This window comes from Rhinolophus sinicus, linkage group LG11, assembly GCF_036562045.2.
Source record: "Rhinolophus sinicus isolate RSC01 linkage group LG11, ASM3656204v1, whole genome shotgun sequence".
In the NCBI taxonomy this organism is placed as follows: Eukaryota; Metazoa; Chordata; class Mammalia; order Chiroptera; family Rhinolophidae; genus Rhinolophus; species Rhinolophus sinicus.
This window is the reverse complement of record NC_133760.1, coordinates 75,210,422-75,236,294: the sequence shown is the minus strand read 5'-3', so window position 1 is coordinate 75,236,294 and position 25,873 is coordinate 75,210,422. Positions and strand designations below refer to the sequence as shown.

The 25,873-nt window shown below is 39.9% G+C and overlaps 1 protein-coding gene across 2 annotated transcripts in view; it reads right to left on the bottom strand.

Moving 5' to 3' along the window:
• Nucleotides 1-25,873, bottom strand: part of CTTNBP2 (cortactin binding protein 2) — a 134,667-nt gene that overhangs the window by 100,939 nt on the left and 7,855 nt on the right. For both annotated transcript variants that reach the window (XM_074315676.1, XM_019743209.2), the window contains exon 2: nt 20,719-20,826. In XM_074315676.1, the coding sequence (XP_074171777.1) occupies nt 20,719-20,826 (108 nt within the window). The remainder of the gene's footprint in view (nt 1-20,718; nt 20,827-25,873) is intronic.

The following is a 25,873-nucleotide window of genomic DNA, read 5'->3' as shown; positions in this document are numbered from 1 at the left end:
CTTTGTTCATGTGTTCTCATGAGCATTTTGGTTAACTGAATGAAAATGCTACTTTTATCTACAGAAGAAACAAGGCCAAATCTGTGACTTTAGGTGCCACCTGGCAGAATGGCAGAAACCTCGAGGTACGTCGCAATCTGCGCTGCCCCAGCCCAACCAGCTATGGGGCTCGGGCTCAGCGTCCGGTGCTGTAACATATTTCACTTCTATAATATTTCCCTAAAATGGTTTTCAAAATAGGCTTTATCCAGTAAGTGTTTTTTATGACCATTAACTACTCTCAATAAAAAATAATAAAAGAAATCACTAAATAATCAAATGTGATTAACCTAAAGTTCTAAGGTTATGACTTAAATTATTTTCCTGACTGAAAGATTCACTAATTTATGTGGGGTATAGAAATTAATGAATAAACACATATACATGTTTATACGTGTATATGTGTGTACACACACAAAATATATACACAAACACCTGTTCATACATTCCATAAATAGTTAGAGCATATTTTAAAGGTTTTCAAAGGCTGAAAAGTATAAAACCATAATTAAATATCATAGTTTGATTGACCCCATTGAAACATTTCTAGTTCCAGAAATAATCTGGAAGAGGGAACAGCATCTTTTTGCACAAAGCAGGACCCTCACACAATCCCTGTCAGAGGCGGGGACAGGATATTTCTCATCCTTGTCAGCATCCCCAGCATCAAATTAGGGTCAGATACAAAACAAGATCAAAAGTACATTTTCTGTCCCCCCAGCACCCTCTCCACACGTCCAACTGGCATTACCCAGGCGCATCACTTATGAGCACATGCCACAGACGCCGTGTCCTCACCTACACTGTTAGCTTCCGATGGCTCCATCTCTTGGGAACAGAGCCAAGCTTCTCCTGCAGGCCAGTGCTTCTATAGTGTTGGGAAAAGCTGTGCTTTCCAGCTGGAAACCTAAATTGTGAGGGCAAACCCCCAGTCATCAACTGAGACTGTTCAGCGAGGACGCTGGAGGAAGAGGACATGGCTGAAAGTGAGGAAGCTGTATCTCAAAGCCAAAGTCTCTGACCAGTGGTTCTCCAACTTTTTGGTCTCCTTTACATTCTTAAAAATTATTAAAGACCCAACGAGCTTTTGTTTATGTGGGTTATAGCTATTGCTATTTATCTTATTAGAAATTAAAACAAAAAAATTAAATCGACTCATCATTTTAAAACGATAATAAACCCACTGCACGTTAACATAAACATGTTTTTTTAATCACTATGTTTCCCAAACCCAACAAAGAGAAAAGAATGCCATTGTTTTTTATTTCTGCAAATTTCTTTATGTCTAGCTCCATAGAAAACAGCCAGATTTTCATATCTGCTTCCTCATTTGATCTGTTGCAAAATCACGCATCGTGTAGCCTCTGGAAAACTCCAATGTACACTCATGACAGAAAGAGACTGAAAAAAGAAAATCACGTCTACTATTAGGAAAACCGTTTTGATCTCCTAGACTCCTCATAAGGGTCTTTGGGATTCTGGGCACGCTGGGTCCCTTGAGAGCTGCTGGTCTAGTCCCTACCACTACTCTGTCTTTATTTTCCTTTCATTCCCCCCACTTTCAGTAAGTCTTCTGGAACATTTCAGATGTGTCGGTTTTGCTACAGAGAATAAGGAGCCCTCAGTACACACTATGCCAGGAAGTTCCTGAGAGAACAACAACCCCCAAACATCGAATGTCAAGGTGGTGGTATCCTCAGGACAATCGAAGAGTCTGCTCCATACTCTCTGAGGATAAAGCCTCCAATACAAAGCTATGGCCTTTTGGTGCAACCCCTTCTTCCCACCAGAAATCACAAGCATAAGAATGCAAAAGGGGACGGGTTTGATGAACATGTGATCACATACCACGTGCAGAAAGTTAGAAACACACACTGGTGTGGTCAGATAAAAGGTCACTTTTTTTTTTTCCCCATGATGGTTGAAAAATGATGGGGTACTAAAGAGAACATAAAGTCAAAGCATAAAAAACAGAACAGTAACAACTGAAAGCAGTACCCAGTAGAATCCACAACCAGGACAGCGAATGGCAGGAATGCTACCAGTGGAGAAGAAATGAAATAAACAATCGTTGCCCTGTCTCGGGGGACAGCGGAGGGGGAAGGCACACCCTGCTGGACCTCAAGTTCTCAAGCGCTCTCCAGGCTTCATGGCGCAGCTGACCACTCATCGCCATAAACCACAGAGTGAAGAAACAAAAATGTCACAATAAGGTATGGAAGAGGACTCCAGGCTCCCCAGAAATGTAACAAAACAGAACAAAGCAGTACATAAAAACCATCCCCTGCCCCCCCGCACCCCCAATAGCTCTATTATTATCTATGGACAAAGTAAATAGATATAGAAAAAAATGCAATAACCTAAAAACAAAATGGGTGTTTCTGTATAACATGAAAAAGGTAAAAACAGGATACAATATGTCTATGTCCATACAACATTCATTAATCTAACCTCCTTGATCTAAAGATGCATCTGTATTTAACAGGAAAAATTTGGAGTCAATCAAAATCCACTCACTCAGCAAATATTTATTGAGCCAGGTGCAATAGGACAGTGAAAACATGGAACTTACATCTTAGTGGGAAAATGGAAACAAACATGTAAATACCGTGTTTGCTCGAAAATACGACCTACCTCGAAAATAAGCCCTAGTTAAGATTGTCACCCAGACGGACGCATTTAGTATGTCATGACGATGTTCCAGAAGAAGATGACATGACTGTATTTGAATAAATGTAGATTGTTGTACATGAAAAAATAAGACATCCCCTGAAAATATGCCCTAATGAGTCTTTTGGAGCAAAAATTAATATAAGACCCAGTCTTATTTTGGGGGAAATACGGTATGTATAGCAGAGCCAATAAGTGTAATGGAGCTAAATACAACAAGAAGGGGACTGTAGGGGTGACAGTAGTTGGGGTGACAGTTTAAAATAGGACAGTCAGGGAAATCATCACTCAGATGATACTTTAGCAAAGACCTACAAGTGTGAGAGAAGGAGCCACAGGCCCGTTCAGAAGGGCTTTCCAGGCAGAGAAAACAAAAGCAAAAGCCCCAAGGCTGGGTAAGGGGCTAAGAGGTGACACCAGAAGGGGGCAGGTGGGAGGGGGAGATCATGTAGCCTGGAGGCCAAAGGCCTCTGTTTTACTCAGAGAGATGGCTACGGAGAGTTTGTGAACTAAGGATGACATGATCTGGCTCTTGTTTCAACAAGAGCACTGTGTCTGCTCTATAGTTGGGTAACTGCAGAGATGGGGGGACCAGTTAGGAGGCTATTAAAACAGTCTGGGCAAGAGAGTTTCCATAGGCAGAATAATTTCCCCCAAAGACGCCCACGCCCTAATCTCGGTAACCTATGACTGCATTACCTTACCGAGCAAAAGGGATTTTGCAGATGTGAGTCAAGGATCTTGAGATGGAAAGATGATCCCAGACTGAATATAATCACATCGGTCCTTGTGAGAGAGACACAGAACCATCAGAGAAAGAATGTGACTAAGGGAAGGAGAGAAGAGGTGTGTGTGGGGGGAAGGGTGCCTGCTACACATGTGGCTTTGAAGGTGAAGGAAGGAACCACAAGCTAAGGAGCGCACGTAACCTCTAGAAGTTAGACAAGGAAACATTCTCTGATAGACTCCCCAGAAGGACCTCCCATTCTAGACTTCTGAGCTCCAGAACTGTATGGTTATAAATCTGCATTGTTTTTAAGCCACTAAATTTGGGCTACTTTGTTATAGCAGTGCTATAGATGGAATGCTTTTGTTCTCCTAAAATTCGTGTGTTGAAACCTAATCCCTAATGTGATAGCATTTGGAGGTGGGGCCTTTGGGAGGTGATTAGATCATGAGGGTGGAACCTTCATGAATGGGATTCGTGCCCCTAGAAAGAGATCCCAGAGGTTCCCTTGCCCCCCCCCCCCACCATGGGATGATATGAACCAGGAAGTGGGCTCTCACCAAACACAGGTTGCTCTTGATCTTGGACGTCCCAGCCTATAGGACTATGAGAAATAAAGTCACCCAGGCTATGGCATGTTTGTTATAGCATCCCAGATGTGCTGAGACAGCAACAGAAAACTACTATAGAGACGTGCCAGAGGACATGGTGAGGCGTCAGATTGTGCGTTTATCTTACAGTTTGAGCCAACATGATTTACAGAGACTGGATGTGGGATATGGCAGAAAAGAGGAACCAAATCTTACTCCAAAGTTTTTGCTTTTTGTTTTTTGCTTTCCCCTGGCAACCCCAAAAATGGATTGACTTTTGGTTAGGATAGTGTTAGAAAAAGGCTGATTAGAGTAAGTCCAAGGGAAAAATGGAAGAAAAGGAATGGCATCAGCTAGTAGACAACTATTTCAAGAAGTTTTGCTCTAACAGGGCAAAAGGAAATGCAGTAACAGAGGTAGGCAGAGCCAATTTGAGAAAAAAATTCATGACAAAGAAGGTGGGAATAATTGCTGAAGAGATACCCCTGAATTTATGAGAAGGCCAGCTGTACCTGAGTAAGGAGTGTGGACAGTCTCCCCGCAGTGAGAGAAGGAAAGGTGAGTATGTGGGTACAGATGCCAGAGTTGGCTAATGTGATGGTGAGAAAGTATGGATATTCTCTTGGATTGTGTCCATGCTCTCAGTGAAACTGAGAACAGCCATGAGGGAAACAAGTGAAGGGGGTGCTGAAGGAAGGTCCCAAAGGAGAAGAAAGTGTACAAAAATCCAGGGGGAACAGGTGAGGTAAGCATTAGAAATGTGATACAATTGCCAACCAGCACAAAGGACCCACAAGAGGCCATGGTCATGAATTTAAGGGTGGATGGTTTTCTCCAGCCTGTACCACCTTACTGGTGTGGGCACGAGGTGGGCAGACAGTTGAATTTAACAAGCAATGAGGTTTTTCTAGGTGAACAGGACAAACTGGGAGCACCTGGAAAGAGGAAGTGTAGAACTGGCTCACGGCATCTAAGACGGGTAAGGAGATTACTGACAACTGAGGTTTCATTAAACAAAAATATGCAGTGAGGATAATTCAATGTGCAAGACTATCTAGTGACATGTTTACAATATAGTAAGACAACAAAAAGTTTGCTCAAATGACAATGTAGAGCATGATCCCATTTCGAGAGAGATACACGGTATTATGTATATTCATTAAGGCAGAGAAAAAGGGTTACTTCTGAATGATGGGAAAATTTTTTTGTGTGCCTTTTTGAGATAATGTGCAAAGAACGTTTATTATTTTAATAATTAGGAAAATATTATATGTTATTTTTAACAACGATGCTGTTAAAATTCAACAGCATTGCTATTAAAATTCCTTGTAAACTATGTCACTTAAAACTACCCACCTAAATGACAGGTGTAATCTGTATGTGTAGGTCAGCCTCAAGTCAGGAACAGATGTATTAAGATGACAGAGGTTTACATGGAAATGCATCTGACTGGACTGTGCATCTCTTTGGAAGGCTTTCCAAGCTAAAGCATTTCTAAAATACACCCATGCAAAGGCTCTTTTTCAGCCAGCTCTTTTTTGCATCAAGATAGTGTAATGGATGTCACCTGTCCTGATGAGTCAGGCATCCTTTTTGATTCACTGGTGTCTGTGTGGTTTCTGCTGTTAAATATTTGGAACACCATCCCTGCCCATAGCTAACAGAAAAACAGCAGCTGAGAGAAGACAGAGGAATAATTAGGTTTCAGTTCTTCAACCATATGACATACAGGGGAGTCAAGAGGCTTTACTTTATGAGCACGAGAAACACAGAAAATACTAACAACGCTTGATAAAAACTGGAGAATATAAACCAGTGTTGAATAACCTGGTTACAGTAATGTTATACCATGGTAAGTTTGTGGGGGAATTTTCAAGTCGGTACTGTAAAAATCAAATGATACATGTTTTCATTACAAAAAAGTAGTATAACTTTCTGGTCCATGAAGGATTAAAACTCAGTTATTAGTCAGGAAAACAGAGCTACGGAAAAGGTTAATCCCACATGTGTTCTGTAGATAATGTACAAAATTTTTAAAAAGTGAGCTATGACTTTAAAATATCACTCAATGCTGTAGTCTATATAGTTAAGACCAAAAATTAATGAAGAGACATTTAAATAGCCTGTAGAGCAAATTGTTACATTTTATCAAGCTGATATAAACTTTCAATTCTCATAAATAATTATCCTTACTAATAAAAACGTTAAAAAGCTGCTTTGTAATTATTGCTATCTGGTAATAGTCACTCCTTTTTAGATGTATTAAGATTCAAAAGCTAGCTTCTTGAACACAGTAACTTTTTTTCTTAAACAGGTATTGATGAAATGTAAATATTGTCTCCTAACTACAAATACTGCCATTGGAAAGTGCAGTCTAACTTGCTTCAAAGAAAAAATGGTAGTGAATGTTTACCAAAAAGTTATATTTGGTTAGTTACAATTTCAAGACAACCTATCTACTTAGAGACACCACAGAAAGTAGCAACTAGGCCCTATAAAAATAAACATACAATTAATTCACTGGCAGGAAGAAACAACTGAATAACAAAATTTTAGGTTACAGGGTTACCAAGGTGCTTGTAACAGTTTAAACCATTTGGGGTGTGTGCCAGAAAAAAAATGTGGCACAAACTGGTTTTCAAAGCATGAAAGTAGAATAATAAAAGGAGTTGAAAAGTCTAAAACCAAGCATGTGGAAAACGGGTAAGCTTTCAAACTGATGAACTTCTAAATTTAACTGAATTCATGAGAGGAAATATTTAGGGAAATTGTTAACAGCGCTGTAGAAAAATATTGTTTAATGTCAACTAACAGCACTTAAACTGTGAAGTATATTAGTAAATTTGTAACAAAAGTATTTATGTTACAGGGAGTCATCATACAGTTAGAAAAAGTGTGACAAGCCAAAATTATTTGACCTCAACTCTCATTTTCTTTTGGAGACACTGATAGGACTGTTTCCATGCTTTTGTCCCATGTTCAAATTGTTATTGCTACTTCTTTGTCTAACCATATTTGAATATAAATGATATACTGTTCAGTCTGAAAAACATGTACATAAAGTGATTAAACAAGGAACATTAGCAAATGATATGAGACTATACTGGGAAATGGTTTGAAGGCCACGCGGCCCATCTGTTTGTTTAGAAGACCTACTAAACACCTCATTCACAGCAGAACACCAGAAAACTGTGCATTTAAAGCCCCCACTGTCTTGTCTGGCCCTCAACACCCCACCCACCCCCTCCGCTTACACCCCAGCTACTTCAGCTAAGCATCTGCATTTCATTTACGTCCATAGGTGGTATGCAAAAGCATCTGTTTACCCCCAGCTGCCCCACTTCATAAGGATACTGCACATTACCAAGCGCCTCTGATTTGAAGAGGCACGAAAGAAATTTTAGAGCTCAGGACCAGGAGGAGTTTACCTCCCCCAAAGAAGTGACTGGCAGGGCTTCTTCCACTAGATTATATAGGAAAGTGGTTGAGATGAGGCACTTGGAGGCAGAAAGGCCTGGGTCCAAGCTGGGGCTCCACACTTGTGAGGTGTGTGACACAGAACCCAGTACTAACCCATGAGCCACAAAGTGAGACAGCAGCGGCATCTCCTTAAAGGAGGGAGGGAGACTGGGGAGGGTTAGATGAGGCGAGTCACGTGAAGCGCTAAACAGCACTCCGGGCAGATGGCGCTCGGGAAACAGCAGCAGCAGTTCTCTCCAGTTTTGAAACACTTTGTCCCCCAATTCTTTGACACTCCTGCCATGTGGTCAGGTCTGTGTCTCTTCTCCTTGAAGCTGAGCCCTAGACTACTTGATGGATAGAATATAACGGAAAGTGACTTTGTGACTGAGACTTTCAAGAACCTACAGATCCTGTTTCCTGTCTCTGATGGATCCCAGCCATTCTGTGACAGAGAAGCCCAAGGGGTCCACAGACAGACACTGCAGTGCCTAGCCCCCAGGCTGCGATGGCCTCCCAGCAAACAGGCAGCAATGACGGAAGTATCTTGGAAGGAGACCCTCCGACACCCTCACTACTGCCGTCGACACACAACGTGCAGGTCATGAGCTGTCCCCACCAAGCCCAGCCTAAGCTGCAGATGGGAGAGCAAAACACGTGATGGTTGTTGTTTAAAACCATTAAGTCATGGGGTGGTTTGCAGCACAGCAATAGATGACAAAGCAGGCACGTGTTATTATTACCTTGGCATTCTTTCTTCTCTCTACCAGAGGGGATCACAGGTTACAATCTTAAAGGGTGTTCACAGTAAGAGTCAGACATTTCTAGAGGGAAAATTATCCCAGGGGATCTCTTTCTGTGAGTAACCACAGAACTCCCTGGAAAAAAATTATTATAACCTCCTCAGACAAATACGACCTTAATCCTCACCTCACCTGACCCCCACCAGAGTTGAGGCAGAACCCCAAAAAATTGAGGTTTCACTAAAATAATGCAGGTTTAAACATAAAGTCAGTGGTAAAAATAGCAGTAGAGCTTTGTAATCTCAAGTAACCTGAGGAATGCTAAATAGGTGAGACTAACACCCATTTAGAAAAGCAAAGAATCATGACGCCACTATCTGCACCTAAAGAAAGAGCAGGAGACAGAGCACAGCAGCTGATACACAGAAAGAAGCAACTTTTGGGGCAGTTGCACAAAATCTGTAGACATATGGTAGGTAGGGACCAAACCAGAGGAACATGAGTATTTTCCTTTTATTAAATATATTTAAAATGTTAAGGTTTTGGTAAGTTACTAGTATTGTCACTGACCTACTTTTACACAGCCCTCCACAGTGGGTCTTAGAAACATATCAGTTAAGGTGCATGATCGTAAAGGCCAGTCTGCCTCCTTTGCTGCACTTCTCAGCAGGGACTTGTTAGTCCTGGTTAGTGTCCTTCCCTGAGACAATGGGACCCCAGTACAGGGACTGACTGGCTTACACGCTCTTCTCAGGCCCAGCGCCTGGCATCACAGAGTACACGCAGTAAGCATTTGTTCGGTCAGTGTTGTATGTCTAACACTAAAAAGACTCTGAAAGAACAGGAGTTGATGATTCCTGGATTACTTAAGTATGAATTCACCTGGGGCAGAAACACAATAGTCTCTTTAAAAAAAAAAAAAAGGTTTCTACTCCAACTAAAACTGCTTTAGAAATAACTGGGTGCTGTCATAAGTTAGAAAATGATGCTGGAGGAGGTATTTTTATTAACAATCTCCTCTCCATCTATTCCAATCCCTGTAATACTCCCCAACAGCATATCACCTACATTTAGATCACCCAGAATTCAGAATTCTATGGAACCCATACTTTAATGTCAATTGTAATAGCTTTCTCAGATCCCTTCTCTCCCTTTCTCTGTCAATCTACTTCCAAAAGTGGTTAGCATAATCTCCCTTAAACACTGTTTTTATCATATGCTTTCCCACCTCAGAGCCTACAGTGAATCTCAATTGTCAACTGTTTGAAATTTAAATTCATTAAGAGTTTGACATTTTAACAATTCCCATTAAGAGTTTCTAAAGTTCTTTCGTTAATTGTCCTACCTACCACCCCTCCAAACAAAATTCATCTTATTTCCATCCCACAAATAGGCACAAAAATGCACAGAACTTCTGATTATAGCCAAGCAGAAATGATGGAAGGAATCTCCTCAATTACACCAGTGAGGTCTCATTATTTTGTCAAGACACTCCAGAAAAAAAGCCCACTGCACTTTCCAGAGTATCTGAAAGCTTTATCCCCAGTCACTCATGGAAAGAAGACCATCCACAGAAAATCACTGTCAAGATTTAAAGATTATTTACAGATTTATATAAAAAATCTAATTTAAGCCTCTTCTGTTGATTTAGCCTTGGTGGAAGGAAACCTAAACTTTTAACACAGCCAATGATATATCTGCATTTCACTATATCAATTATTAGAAATATTAAACTCTTCATTGTCAGTGAATCCATCATTTCCCTGGCTACATAATCTGCTCTCACAAATTTTGTGCAACTTCTAGTGATTGGGGGGGGGGGGGGATCAAAGGATTATATAACTCGAGGAAATCAGTACAATAGCCTTTCATAGAAAATAAATTAAACTCCTATTTAATGACTCAATTTACCACCTGCCATTTTTCCAGATGCAAGCAAAAACAGAAAAACAAGTTGATCAAATGCCAAAAAATAAAAATATGAAACGAAAAAATATGAAAAATCAAAATAGGAGACAGACTTAATAACGACTGAAACGTGGGGAGATGATCAGGGCAAACAGCAGTCCCTCAGCCCTGCATCGTGTCTGTTTCAAGTCTCCATCGTTGCCTTGCGTGAACTTGGGTCATTCTTGGAGTAAGCGTGCAGCACTGACACAGGCCTCTCTACATGTTCTTAGCCAGCAGAGGACAATATGCTAATTACACAGAAGTACAAACTTTTCTGTGCTTTGTATGCTAATTAGTGAGAAGAAAACATTGGAAAATCAATGAAGCTCTTTTACATTATCATAATTGCCTTTCAATAAGATCTTAGACGTCTTTCCGAATTTACTTCTGTTTATAATTACCTGCAGTCAATGAGAGGAAACAGCAAGTGAATGATTAGACAGAGAAGACTGCCTAACCATTTTCTGCGTAGCTTCAATTTCTGTGCAGCTTTTATATTTACAATTGACCACAGGTGTGTGGGAAACGTTCTGGGAATTCACAGCATTTAAAGGAAAATAAAACAAATCTATGAATGACAAGCTCCAGCTCTAGGAAAATGCTTCAATTCATTAAGATTGCCTTTGAAGCAGAGGCCTGGTGAGAGCCAAGGTTAGGAGTCAGACAGAAAATGGCTTCTTTATTCTCTGAGTCTGTTTCTCCATTCCTAAGTGGGGTACTAGGGGCTCCATCATTGATCTTGAGGGGTTTCATAGAGATGCCAGAAGACGGTGCATGTGAAGAGCCTGGCATGTAATAAAAACCCACCATTAAGTCCCATCCCATCTTCAGGTCCTGCTCCAATGTCAGCCCCCCGGAAGCTGCAGCAAACCTCAGGAGCCCTGAGCAGCATGAACCAAGTGGCATCGCCCCTTTTCTTGATTTCAGTTTGTCTGCTGCGGAACCCTCAATCGCAGGGAGGAGGAGGGAGTTGTAGAAAAGAAATTGTTTTAAAGCACTGAAGCATCTCCCTCCTCTTCACTTTCAGATGGCTCCAGAGGTGGTTGTAAACAGAATTATTCATGCAAAGTTTAAAATAACGCAACCAAAAACCAAAGATTTATTTAAAATAATAAAGAATATGCTGCCTAAATATGGAGACGGGGGACTAGGCAGGCAAGCTGAGAACTGGTGTCTATAATAATTCATAGGTCTAATTTTTATCATGCCATTTCTACATACTGAAAAAGTCACTTTTTAAAAATACTTAATACATATTATCCTATTCCCAATACACATTAGAAGTTTCCAAAATTCCTTGGTGGAGGAGGGTAGTTTTGCTTTACAGGTTGTTGTCAGGACACCTGACAAGTCACTTTTCTCTCTTCAAGGTGCTCTCACAACCAACCACTCAGGACCCAAAGTGGCCATGTGAGCCCATGGAAACAATGCTGACCCCAGCTCTTTCCACCCTACAGTCTGATCTTCCAAAACATCAACCTGATTTCATGTTTCTGCTTATTTCCCTGCTCACTTTAGGCTTGCTGTGAGGATAATTAATAGGGATGAGACTTAGCTTCCATCTGGCACTCCGACTTGGGGTGTGAGTTCCTCCTTAGAGAATAAGAGGCAACGCCCACTCTATGAGACAGGAAGCAAGTGACCAAGATCTGTTCTATAATTTTCAACATGTGAGGAGAAGGAGAAAGATCAAGGGGAAATCCTTCCGCTAAGACACTGAGATCCAACTGCACATATCTTCTCAAGCATCTGCTATGTACCAGACCCTGGGCGAGGTGCTGCAGCCTGTTACCTTGTTTAGTTCTTATAACTCAAACAAAATGATGACTGTGTATTAAGGTTAGAGAGGTGAGACACTAAAGTATCCACCGAACCCTGTTTACCCTGGGATTTAAAGGCTAGTAAATGCAGAATGCCTGGAATGCCCCAACATCTGCACCTGGATGGGTCATTTCCCCCTAACTTGGTGAGTCACAACCTCCACTGGGCATAAAACTCGCTGTTTGAACACACAAATGCACGTCTGGGTAAGTTCAGAGCTTCCCAAGGGTTTACCATCTGCGGAGTTTAAACATTGAAACCCAGTGCCCATCGGAGCTGCAACTCCACTTGGATACAGGAAAGGCGCCTGGGATCGCTAGTGCCTGACTCGCAGACAGGACTCTGTCCATGGTGTTTCCCACAGGAGAATCTCATGAGAAGGTTCAGGGCTGTTGAGGAGCTTGTCAGCTCTAGCATTTTTATTGTTGTACGGGGTAATTATGTGAACATAAGCCCTGCAATTGTCTGCTTAAAATAGACCAACGAGGCTGTGTTAGAGCAGAACAGTCAGACACTGTGGAAATATATTTCACTTTCTTGCCAGCTCACTTTTAGCACTAGGTGAAGTAATGTTCCACTGCTTTACCCAACCCTATGTGAAAAAGGTTTTTAAAAATTGATTTTATAATAGATATGCCTTGGGAAATATATAGTCATCTTAAGGTCTGAAAAAGAGCATTTAACGGCAACATTCATTTAACTTACAAAGCTGAACTGAACTGAGGTGAAGTGGATTGAAAAAATAAAACGGAAGATAGAATTCTGCCTTTTAAAAAATTTCATGTGGAGAACTTACCTCGTCAATCTTATTTTAGGTGCACAAGACCTTAACTACTAGAGCATAATCAGCTCATCTTAACAGTTTTAAGAAAAAAAGGGTTCACAGCTAAGTGACAACGTGAAGAGGAAGCAAGTTTTCCATGCCTTCTTAAAGGGCAATAACTATAAGCATCTGAGATAGTCACATTTCTTAGAAAACCACTATGACATTCTGCCTTCGCTCTGGCTCTCCTGCAAACTTTTGTCTGCCTAACAGCTACAGTGATCTTGGTAACTTTTTCCCTTGAAAACAGTGATCAATTTTAAATATTTGCGTTTGGTAAATTAAAGCTTTTAATGCAAACATAGAAAATGCATACCCCATGGCTGGTATTCTCAAGCTACCCCACCATCACCACCCCTTGTAGGATGAAATCTAGCCTGACCTTGGCCTTCACCCTCCAGCACAGTCTGGCCTTAGCCGAGCTCTGCACCTAATCTCATGCCATTCTCTCTTGCTCTGACTTTTCCCAGTTCCTACAAATTGCCAACTCCTTCCTCTCTGCATATGCTGTTCCCTTTGCTTGACACTCTTTTTCCAGCTGGGTTCACAATACCCCTCCTTCAAGTCTCAGGGGGTGTCAGTTCCTCAGAGAAGCCTTTCCTGACCCAATCTAGAGTAACATCCCTCCCCCAATCTCTCTCATAGCATCTTTTTTCCTTTTCTTCCATAATTATAATTTGTATTTAGAGGTTTTGTGTATTGGTTTAATGTCAATCTCCCACTAGACTTTAAGATCCACAGTAAGAAAGAAACGTCCTTCATTCACCATACTTGAAGTCTGGGGCACAACTAAAGATAGTAAGTATCAGCGAAATAAATGCATGCATGGATCCCTCACCTTCTTCCCCACCCTATTCAAATACTATTTGAAATGTGGGATATAGCCTTTTCTTTCTTATTCCATTTGTTCAACAATTATTTACATTTTGACTCAGAAAATTGAAAAGGCAGAAGCTGAAAGTTCTCAATTTTTCTTTCCAAAATAATCACAACCAAACAGAAGAAAGGTAGACATTTGAGAGTGCTGCTTCAGACCCTTCTTTCCTCTTTTAATCAAGACACACAATTAGTCAGCAACATGGCAAAGGTAATTCTTACAGGAACCCATGACTTGTAGCTTAGCCATGGAGTCTTAAGACGAGGTGGTTAAAATGTTATCAGAATGCCTCAAAGGAACACCCTGAGTTTTCAGATCACAAGGAACTAATTCTAAATAGGAACTGCTAATTAAACTGCCAGTCCCCCAAATTATGATAATCTCCAAAGTGGACAAAAATATATTCCTGGTTCCATCCCATTTGTAACCCTGAATCTATCCTGCACCCAGTGTGGATTGAATGGTACATCATTGAGCTAGGAAAACCTTATCTTTAGTTTGTTCTCACAGATATCCTGATGATTTATTAATAAAAATTAGCACAAAAACATTAAAAAATGCTCCTCTAGTGACTTCAGTTGCTTATTAAATGTGAATGATAAACATTTTACTTTCATAGCATCATCTTCACTTCTCAATATATGAAAAAGCGTTATTTAGCCTGGTATTTTCTGGTTTTTTTTTCCTTCACGAATAGTAAGTATTCATCAGGGAAAAGAAAATTTCTCAGAAGAGTCAAAATTGGTATTTCCTGAGTTTGTTCTACATGACAAGATACAATGCTGTTTAAAAATCATCAGCTATTTGTATTTTATGAAAACTAATTTGCTTGCAGAAACAACACAACGTCTGCTCAACTCTCCTCTCCCTTTCTCCAGATGTGGAACAAAGGCGTCATCTTAACAGACAGGGACAGAAACAATATACAGTTTCACGAATTCAGCTCTGCTCAGCCAATTCATTCATTCATTCGTTAAAATGAAGACAAAACAGGTATGTTTGGATCAATCAATTGCCTGCAATCACAGGAGAATTTTACAATACAAAAGGCTCTGCGTTTTACTTAGCTGAAGCCAGAATATTCTTCTTTTGTCATCATTTAGCAGACGTGTCGTCTGAGGAATACCCCGGCAATCCTCTGTAGGATGCCAGTAGCTGCTTTCAAAGCTAAAGTGGTAACACTATTCTATTTCGTGGTTTTATTTTATTGAAAGAGATTTCCTTTGTTCTATGTAATAATTCCAACACTGAGCCATACAACCATAAAGGTTTTCTAATTTAAGAAATGAAGCATTGAAGCTCTGCATTAAAAAACTGTAATGTAATTTTAAATAATATGTGGTGTGTTTTGAAAGAGTCATGAAATTTGTTAAAATGAGCATTTTCAGAGTAAGGTAACTTTGAGGAAAAAATAGCTCACAAAAAGTACTATAATGAAACGTATTTGAATCATTAGAGTTCTTACATTTATTTTAGCAAATATAGTTTTAAAAGTGGTATTCCCTTGACAATTATTACTTTACATCAGTGTTTCCCAAGGGGGGTGCTCTTGTGAACCCCATGGGGAGAACTTTCTGGCTGTCACAGCTGGGAGGTGCTAGTGGCACCCAGTGAGTACAGAGACCACGGCTCCTGCTGATACCCCACAATGTGCGAGTAGCGCCTCTCCCACAGCATCAAACACCCATCCCAAATGCCAGCAGTGAGGAGGCTGAGAAAACCTGCTTTAAAACAAAACTGTTAAGAACACCTTTCTAAAAAATTGACTTTTGAAACCAATGAGCAGGTCAAGTTTTCAACAAGGAAAATCATTTTAGGCAAAATCTGAACCTACTGAGTCACAGCCTGAGAAAAGTAAATATAAAGTCAAAATACACAATTTTCTAAATGGACACAATTTTGGCATAATAAGAAACCTCTACTAACATTCACTTCAAATTTTTATTCTTGTGCCGGGCACAGAGTAGGTACTCAACAAACATCTGAGGGAAGGAGGAAGGGAAGGACCTATCCTCTTGAACCACACTCCGGAACATTTTAGGAGAGAACTTGAATGAGGACGCTGGCCTGCGCTAGGGTGTTATGTCCTCCAGGGTCTTCCCCTCCCCCACAGCACCAGCCAGAGCCCTTTCTCAGCCTCCTGTGCAGCTAGTGTGTCCACAAAAGTTTTCTCCAAGGCACATGTGCGCACTGCTCAGAAGATGCTTGTCCTTCATTTTCTCTCTTGCCCCGTTTAGCAGACGTTGGGATGTGGAGGTGGCATTGACCCAGCTTCCACCATGAAGATGAGGCTAATTCTGTAAGAAGTGTAAGAAAGGAAAACCCTGGGTTGTTGAATGACCCCTTGGAGTGGTGCTGCTTCTCCAGCAAAGATCACTCACCTCCAGAAAGGTCTGTGAGACGTCAACTCCTTATTCAATCTTTCATACTGTGGGTCTCTTTGTTGCAGCCACTTATACAAGGCAATTCTGTAATCTGAAATCCCCTATAATATAAGTGCTACAAGTGCCTTCTGTCCAAAGAAATGTTAAACTAATTTTTAAAAGTTTCAATGCAAACAGTACTTGAAAATCTGGATTATATAGTCTCTGTATAGTGACCATACGGGAGGAAGGACTGCCATGTCTATGATACTGTTAATTCTCAGTTATCCGATCTAAGAGGAAAAAGGATAAGAAATCCAGAGCTAACTGCCCAAGGAATTCACTGTTTCAATGATACAATATTTACATAAACTCATGCTAATAATAGCAGGCTGGACCCTGTAAAATGTAGGCTAAAACACCATTTTGACTGAAAATTTTGTAATTATAGATTTCCATTTCCTTGCCCTTGTCTCCCTGAAGATAATACTAGTAGCAAGAGGAAAAAAAGAAGTGAAGGTCAGAAGAATCCACAGACTAAACAATTAGCAATGAATAAATGAGTTTTTGGATAAGTTGTATATTTAAATTTTGAATATTTCATTAAATTTAATTCAGAAGGCTCTAAATCTATCTTGGATTTCAGAAGCAGCTGCTTCTCCAGGAGCATATTCTCTATTAAATTCCCAAGTACTTTCCTCTAGACTTCATTTGAACATATACCAGGGTGCCAAAAAAATGTATATAAACGGACACTTTGGTCAACGCTGCTCAAGCAGTAGTTCGCCTTAATCAGAAGTGTCTGGACTCTGATGGTAATGACTTTGAGCACCTCTTGTCATTGCTGAAGTCAAACATGACTTGTATTCTTCTTTTGTTATCGGTACATATTGAGTATTACAATTTTCATACAGTTTTCCTTTCTTAAAACATGTATACATTTTTCTGGCACCCTGTGTATTATTCAAAGAGTTACTCCTATTTTGTGCCAACAAAGGGGAATCATTAAGAAACAAAATATTTCTTATGTAATCAAATTAAAATATATTTCAGTTAAGCAGCCTTATGCAATTCATATTTTCCATCAATAGTGCTCCTTTTAAAATATAATTTCCCCATGAAAATTAATGTCTTGAATATTACCTCTGTTATAAAGCCATGGACTTTTTTTTACTGAAATATAGTTTTACTTTAAACATAAAAATAGTAAAAGTATCAAGATATATATTGTAATTTCATAACACCCTCCTCCCAAAATTGTATCTATGGATTATACTGAAAATTTTGCTGTCATTAATTCAATGATTTATGCAATTTTTAATGATAATTTGAAAATCAAAAGCATCAAGATAGCATGATTTAAAAAGTAAAATAGCTCAGCATGAAATATCTTTTTAAAGTTGCTAAAATTCTAAAGATTTGAATGCCTCGAACAGAATCATTTCTAAATTCTAATAAAGTTCAGGGTATAAATCAGGTATTTTTATATCTAAAAAAAATCACAATTTACATATTAAGTTAAAAAATATTCACTATATTCAGAAAAATACTACTTTGGGCTTCTTTTAAGAAAACAAAATGCACTTCTCTCCCAACTGAATAGCAGCATACTCATTCCTGACTGAGTAGATTCTGACCTTTAATTAAGGAATAAGTTTATCTCATAATATGAAATAAGTTTCCCATTCTATCTCCTGGCCACTTTCTTTCTAGGACGTTAGCCAGTTACTAAATAATGTTGTATGAAAAGACAGCTAAGGGAAAAGACAACTAAATGACACATCAGGACCCAAGTAAATATCCCGTTAGTTACACTAGCTCCAGGGAATGCTCCCAAGGGAACAATTAGTGAATCACGACAGTTAGACTATGACAGCAAGGACAGGTCTATGAAAATGACACTATTCTCTACTCTTAAAAGTACAATCATCTAAATAAATCAATCACAATTCTCAGTTGAAAAAATGGCAGTGAGCTTTAACATTCTCCAAACACACCCAGTTTGTGACACATTTCTGACCTGAGGTAATCTCTTGGGGCTTCTTTTTGTTGTTCTTTGATTCTAATCTATAAACAAAGGAGGTTGTTTTCAGCCCCTGGCTCTCCAGGGGGCAGTACCCCAGGAGGCACTTTGGAAAAAGTGAGAGCATTTTCAGTTCCCAGTAATTGGCACTTCGGGGACAGGGCTAGGACCTGACACAAATCCAGGAAAGGTCCCAAGTTCCCCACAACTTTTAAATGTTTTTCTGTTGATTCCTTTCACTTGAACCTTCAGTATGGCTATCTGAACCTGCAGGATAACTCCTTTTCACATATATCAGTTTTAACAAACGCTGCATTTTCCAGGGATTCAACTCTCAAGTAAATGTGTACTTTTGTTTAGAACTTGACCAAGAGCATCACCATCTCAGAGAAAGCACCGCACCCATAACAAACCCGCTGACTGTGTCCTGGTCAACAATATAGCATACCTGGGTCGGGGTTCTTTTGAAAAGGCTGCACTCCTGGCCATGCTGTGAACAGGGGCAAACAGCCACCTACTTTCCCATGTCTTCCAGTAGAGTCACGCCTGAGCGTTTGTGTATTGAAATGCACAATGTTTTGTTAACAATTATCTTCCTGTTACTTTATCTCTCAACTAGGGCAAGGTATTGGTTATTTTTAACATAACCTACTTACACATGCAATTACCCATAAATATCATTGCAGGGCAGCAAAGGAGTGATACAAAGTATTTTATGGAAATCAAGCACTAGATCTGATGGGATGCAAACTACAGACCCAGAGTATCATGGGCGGCTGGCTCCCTGCATCTCCAACTATCCTTGACTCTGGAAAAAACTGTTTGGCAAGCCCTGATCATTAGCAAGCCTTTACCTGTACTCTTACATTTGAAAGTACTGCGATTAATTTAAAAAGAGAAATACACGTGGCTGCTGAGGTGAAACATAAAAACTGACTCTGCTGAACTCTTAAACGGTCATGTGAGCAGTGGGAAATGCCGGTGCTGATGCCTTTTACAGGTTAATAGAGGACAGAAAAATACCTCAGGCAGAATTGGAGCCTTCACATCCCTTTGATTTCAAGAGGCGACACTGTTGGCCTCTCAGGTGACTGTGCCCTTGTTTCTCTTCAGGCTGAGGGTCACACATTTTAGTGACAAACTGCCTTAGCATTTCTCTCACAGAGTTTGCTTAAGAAACACACATTTGCAAGCAATGCAAATGTTCCAAATGTGAAACAGGATGAAAACCTCTCACAATCAAACTGTGCACATATCTACTTAGCAAAGCTTGTCATTCAAAAAGCAACACCTTTGACTCAATGTTGGCTTGCAGGTGGTATGACAATACTCCCATTTTTCTGAGGCAATCACTCTCTGTCATCAGACTGAGGAATAATCAGAATCCTCACTGCATTAATTTCCAGTTTGTGAAAACGTACTGAAGTCCTTCTTTCAGGAACTGCATCGCCCCTTCCCCACACATCGGGGTTCTCGGGGTTCTCAGGACTCCCCCCCCATCCCTTCTGACTGCTCACCATTACTTCCCCTTCCCCCGCCATACTGGTGCTCACTCCACAGACTTTTATATGTTAAAATAAACTCTCTAACACAAAGTGTTTTCACTCTCCCCGGTGAAAAAAGATATCCATATTTCATTTATAATGAATATATCTGTCTTGGTCAAATGACCAATACGTGATTACAAACAAAGCATTAAGTATAAAAGAGAAAAAAAAACAAAACCTTAAGTTTGGCTCACATACTAAAACAAGTGCAAGGTTTGGAATAACCAATTAGAAAATTCTGCATTGAGAAAATTTAAAACCTTATTTTAAAAAAAACAACAAACTTTATTGAGGTATTTAAGTAATATATTCGAAGATAATTATCCACAAGTTATTATGAAAATTTCAAAATTACTATGAGATCAGATGAAAAGTAATAAAACTATTTGAAGATACATATGTATATATATATGTGTATATATATATATATATATATATATATATATACATATATATATATACACATTTAGCTTTTAACTCTTCTGAGTTTCTGAAAATAGGAAATCATTTATAATTTATATAGGAAGGAAAAAGCTCTATTATCAGTAACATCTTTTATAAATGATTCTCTTAGTTTTTCCTCACTAATCTCACATACATGTAAGACACCAAATTACCAATTTTCTGAAAACTTATGTCTTTAAATAAATGCGAACCGTAAAAGGATCTGGGAACCAATGCAGCTTAAAACCCCTTTTCAGCAACAGTCGGATATATCTGAATGAATATATCTGAAATTTTTATACATAAAATGTCATTTATATACAAAGCAGCTCAAATTGTTATTATTAAATGCATAAAATAGTAAAACTATCAACTTTTTGTTTTTTGTGGATTTCTGGCACATTTTGAAAAACAAACCTTGACATCAATTAATGCAGCAAAAGAGTTAAACCTCAAGTTTCCTATAACTTCAGTGTTAGAGTTCATAAAGATTATCAGTTGATGTTTGGGGGGAGGGGCAAGTTTGAACCTGACGTAACATTTTAAATCTATGTGATTCAAAAATTAAGAAAGCTTCACCCCTGGCCCTGTGAAAAGGGACAATGACAGCAAGAGGAGTGGGGCTGGAAGGTGCCTGCTTACCCGTAGGGCCTCGATGACCAGGTCTCTGGCCTCCAGCTCCCCTTCCATCACACTGAGGAGCATGCGAAGTTCTGATTTACTGAGTGCGTCCACATCAAAGTCTTGTTTCTGTAAGATTTTTAAAAAGATTTTTAAAAAGCAGTGAAAAAACTGTGCCTAGGAACAACACCACCCCGTTAGAAGCAACATGCTCTTTACTTCACTACCCCCACTCCTTCCCCCCCACCACCACACACAGACACACACGGGCAGGTGTGCAATGGATCCTTTTTATCCCAGTGGCTCACTGAATCCAACAAGCCCTGGGGCCCTCCCTGTTCAGCAGCAGATAATCTACACCCTGACCTTCAGGGAGGAGGGGTAAAAACCTGAACACCAATACCATAAATCTCTCCTTAAGGGAGACCTATTTTCCCAGCCTGCCTGCACACCTAGATTCAGTCTCCTCAAATTGCGACACAAATTTTAAGTCCCAGGAGTGGGTATCAAACGGTCCTGGTGAATGCTGGGGAGAATTTGCGAGGGTAGCCAAGAAAGTCCAAGAATGCATTCCTAGAAGGGCCCCAATGTAAAGGCTCCTGGGAAGTTACTATAAATTCCAGGACACCCAATAACCACAGGTCATGTTTACAGAACACTGCAGCAGAGCCCACCAGTTGGCAGCCTACAGCCAATGTGGCCCACAGATGTGTGTTACTTGGGCCACAAAGTGTTTTGGTTCTTTTAGTCAGCCAGCATTAGAAAAAAAAACCACAACAACAAACACCTAAAGATGTCACCAAAAAAATCCAGATTTCTGGCTTCTCTTTAAAATTCAGATGACTGGGTAACCCGAGACTTCCACAAGGTAATAATCCACAGAGCCAAGTAGCAGCAGCCCGTTTAGAAGGAAAATGCTCTCTCTCTCTCTCTCTCTCTCTCACACACACACACACACACACACACACACACACACACACACACACGGCAGGCATATGTACTTTTAAGAGGCCTGGCCCACCACCTACATTCGTTATCTGGGCATACTGTCCAGTGAGTCTGGAACCCCTTTATATGGCTAGCAAATGCTTCTGCATGCAATGCCTCTCCTTGCAGCTTCCTGCTATTGCAAAGGCAGGCTGGGGCTGCAGTCAATGAGCCTTCCAGGGACCCAGCTACACCACGAGGCATGGGCACCGGGGCGCTGGGGGTCATAATCCTCACCCATCACCCTTCCAGCCCGGCTGTCTTCTCTACATTCCTCCCCTGGTGACTGCATCCAGTCTCACCACGTTAAATCTCACTGATCTACCTATTCCCAAGTCTTCTGTCTCCTATGCCTGCTATTCACACAGCACATTTTACAAGCAGGTCTTCATCAGCCATGTCCCAGATGAAGCTGAGCACAATCAGGTAGCACGTCCAAGGCTTGGCCTGGCTGAGTCTTCCACAGACTAAGCTCCCTCCCTAGCACTCGCTCTGCGGCACCTTCTGTGGAGAGACTCGATTGATAAACCCTGTCACTATCAAAGGGCGGGGAGCACACGTTCACCCCCAAAGATATCTGGGGACCCAATCTCAGGAGCCTTTCTTCAGAACATTCCAGAACATCAGTTCACACTTGCATAGCGCCCAGTGGTTTCTAAAGTATTCTCAAAAAACCAAACCTAATCTGTAAGGTACCATCCTCTCTCTGTTTCAGGTAAGAAAACCAAACTCAGAGAGGTTGGATAATGTGCCCAGATCACGCAACCAGGAAATGACAGGACCACAACGAAGCGCCTGACCCCTCCACACACTTTGCCAACACCGTGCCAGCATCCTAGGGATGGAAAATAGTGTCAGCCTATATCAATCAGCTGCAAAGAAGCAGGATAGCACCTATGTACCTGACCCCACCTTAGCCCTGTGATGACAGGAAGTAGACATGGCAAGCCTGTAAAAGGTTCCAGGGCCTTTCAGACAGCCATGATCGGAAACTTCTCAGTTTCAAAGGATCCTTTTGGAAGATTATAGTAATGGTGTCAGGGAGAAAGAGACCAAAGCTAGCTCATTCTCCAAACGAAGATTTTAAAAGGATCTTCAACTTAAATTTGTTTCTTTTTGCACATACATGAGACAGAGCAGTTATTTGGAAAGGCAAGAGCTAAGGATGAAGAAAGAGAAAAGAAAATGCTATAGCAAGCCTGAAGTATGGGTATTCTGGGAAGCCCTTGCTTAGAGGGTTAACTTGGAGATGTGCTTTATGAAGAGTAAAATCCACAGCAGGACTCAAATTCGGCTCCCAGGACATACTCATAGTGGTGTCCCATGGGTCTCCTAACCCACAGTTCTCAAATTCAGACACAGGTATGAATCCCCTGGAGGCCTCATTAACAGACTGCTTAAACTCTAGCCCTGGAGTTTCTAGTTCAGGTATCTGATGTGTGGCCTTGAATTTGCCCTTCTGACAAGTTCCTACTCCTGCTACTGGACTAAACCTGGAGAAGCATTTCTGTAACTTAAGAGTGTCTGTTTTTGCATCTACATATTAGAAAACCTAACATCTACCCCGCAAAGTTCTTGTGAGGATTAAACAAAAACATATAAATGAAATAGTGATAAATAAAGGTGGGTGATTGTTATTAAAGCTAAGAGCATCTGGATGTTTTATGTAGGGAGGAGTGGGATATTGGCTATAAGCCTATTTCTTTGAAAACCTACCAGCCCAAGTCCAATAACTCCCTTTATTAACCATGATGAAAGACAGACTCTTTTATCCTGGTTTTTCCCATTGAGATGGGAGAGTAAGCTGCAATTCTTAAGTGCTTTAGAGGGTAATGTTTTATTAATGCTGCTGCTGGTGGTAAAGATTTTAATTAATTGTATATTTTATTGTTCTTGTTTCCCTGAAGCTTCATAAGCAAAGTACTCCATTTTAAAAACTATTAAATTATGAAACACATTGCCAACTTCTTATTCATATTAGAGTCAGAAGAGCTTACCCTGGTTCTACCATCATGAACATCACAGCATGTGACCTGCAACCAACACTTCTGTTTTTTAATATACCACCTTCAGTAAAAAGGGTAAATTCATTAAAATAAAAAATATCATCTCAAGGGCTCTTGCTAAACCATAGATCATGTTATACAGAAATATTTTTAAAAAAAAGTCTGTCACCCATCACAATGCATTAAGTGATGTGTTACTTAAAAAATGTGTTAACTTTCAGTATATAGTGTGTCTGCCTGCCTGCAGCTCTGTCCCCTGTGCCTCTCACCTGTTTCCTCACCAATACCATTACCACTTTCTGGTCTTCAGTAATAAAAATATTATAATGATATTTTCAAATTGTCATTCTCCAATGCTTGATGTTTCCATCCCCTATTCTGTCAAAACAGCATAGAAGAAAGTATACAAAAACATGTCATCAGTCGTAAGACTCCAGGTATTTTACAAATAAATACAAAGCATTTTGGAATTTTTAGAAAAATGAAGATGACCAAGAGCAAAAATCCCAATTAAATACTGTATTATTGTAAAACTGTAAGAAGTGGCGTTTACCTGATCTGACAGCACATCTTGTACAAAAGTACTTAGATATTAAGGTTTCTTGGTTTAAGAGCAAAATAATTGTTCTAAATCTTATAATATTTTACACCACTTTATTACAGTATGAATGACATACGAAGTGTTGTCATATTGAATGTATACAACTTGATGAGTTTGGAGATAAGCATACATCCATGAAACCATCACCATAATCTATGCCATAAATAAATCCATAACCTCCAACAGTTTTCTCGCATCCTTTGTATTTTTTAAATAAATTTAATATTTAAAAACACTAACTTGATAACCTAATTTACAAAAGAAAGATACAATCAGGATAGATCTAAATGCCATGCTCACATAAAAAGTAGGGTCTACACAGGGCACCTGTGAAAACATGACACAACCTCCCCCTTCCCCTAAAAAAAAATTATAGCAGACAAGTTCACAGACTAAGATTTATCATTAGACTTCACTTGCTTGTCCTAATTAACAACAGATAATCCAGATTTCATCTATTAGTAATGGCAAGGCACTCAAAAACAAACAAATAAACAGCAAACAAACAAACAAACAAAACCCTGCTAGATTTCAACTTCTGCCTGTCACATTTGATGTTTTGCCAGGTAAAGAGCTTCTCAATACCAAATTTTAAAAATCAGGCATAGGCAGGGGGCGGCCAGATGGCTCAGATAGTTAGAGAGCTAGCTCTGAACAACAGAGTTGCCGGTTCGATTCCCACGTGGGCCAGTGAGCTGTACCCTCCACAGCTGGATTGAAGGACAACGACTTGGAGCTGATGGGCCCTGGAGAAACACACTGTTCCCCAATATTCCCCAATAAAACTTTTCAGAAAACCAACTTATTAAAAAAAAAAAAAATCAGGCACGGGCAGCTTAAACTAATCCACAGTCTAGGCATCAAATAGAGAGAAAGCCTTCTCTGAAACAGAAACATATATATATATCCAAAAAAATGTATACACATTTTAAGAAAGAAAAAACTGTATTAAAATTGTAATACTCAACATATACCAATAACAAAAGATGACTAGAAGTCATGTGTATACATTTTTGGCACTCCTGGTATATAACATGTATATATTATATATATAAAAATATACAACATACATTACATATAATATATATATACATATACATACATACATATATATACATATACATACATACATATATATATATATATATATAAACTGAGGAGGAAACACGATCCCAAACAGCAGTTTTCAATAGCTCTGAATTACTTGGGGTGGGCATGTGGAGGGCATGCTTCTCTATTTTTTCAAATAGGCTGAGAGAGAAAAGAGGGAAAAGGGACCTGGCTGAACTGTCACCTTAAATTGCCAGAATTGAACATAGGTTAATACCAAGTATGATCCACAACCACTCTCCCCGCCCCCTCCACACACAATATTAGGTTTATGTGTGCAATTCAGCAGGCAGAGCCAAACAGGGCTAGAAGACCCTCCCCAAAATCTTTAAGAATTAATGGAGTCAACACATTGATAGCTGCTGAAAAGCCTTTGGGAAATACTATGAGCCACGGTGGCAGAAGTGTCCCTCAGCTCTTTGACCAAACATCAGTTAAAGTGAAAATCTAGTGACCAGACGCAAAGCAAGAC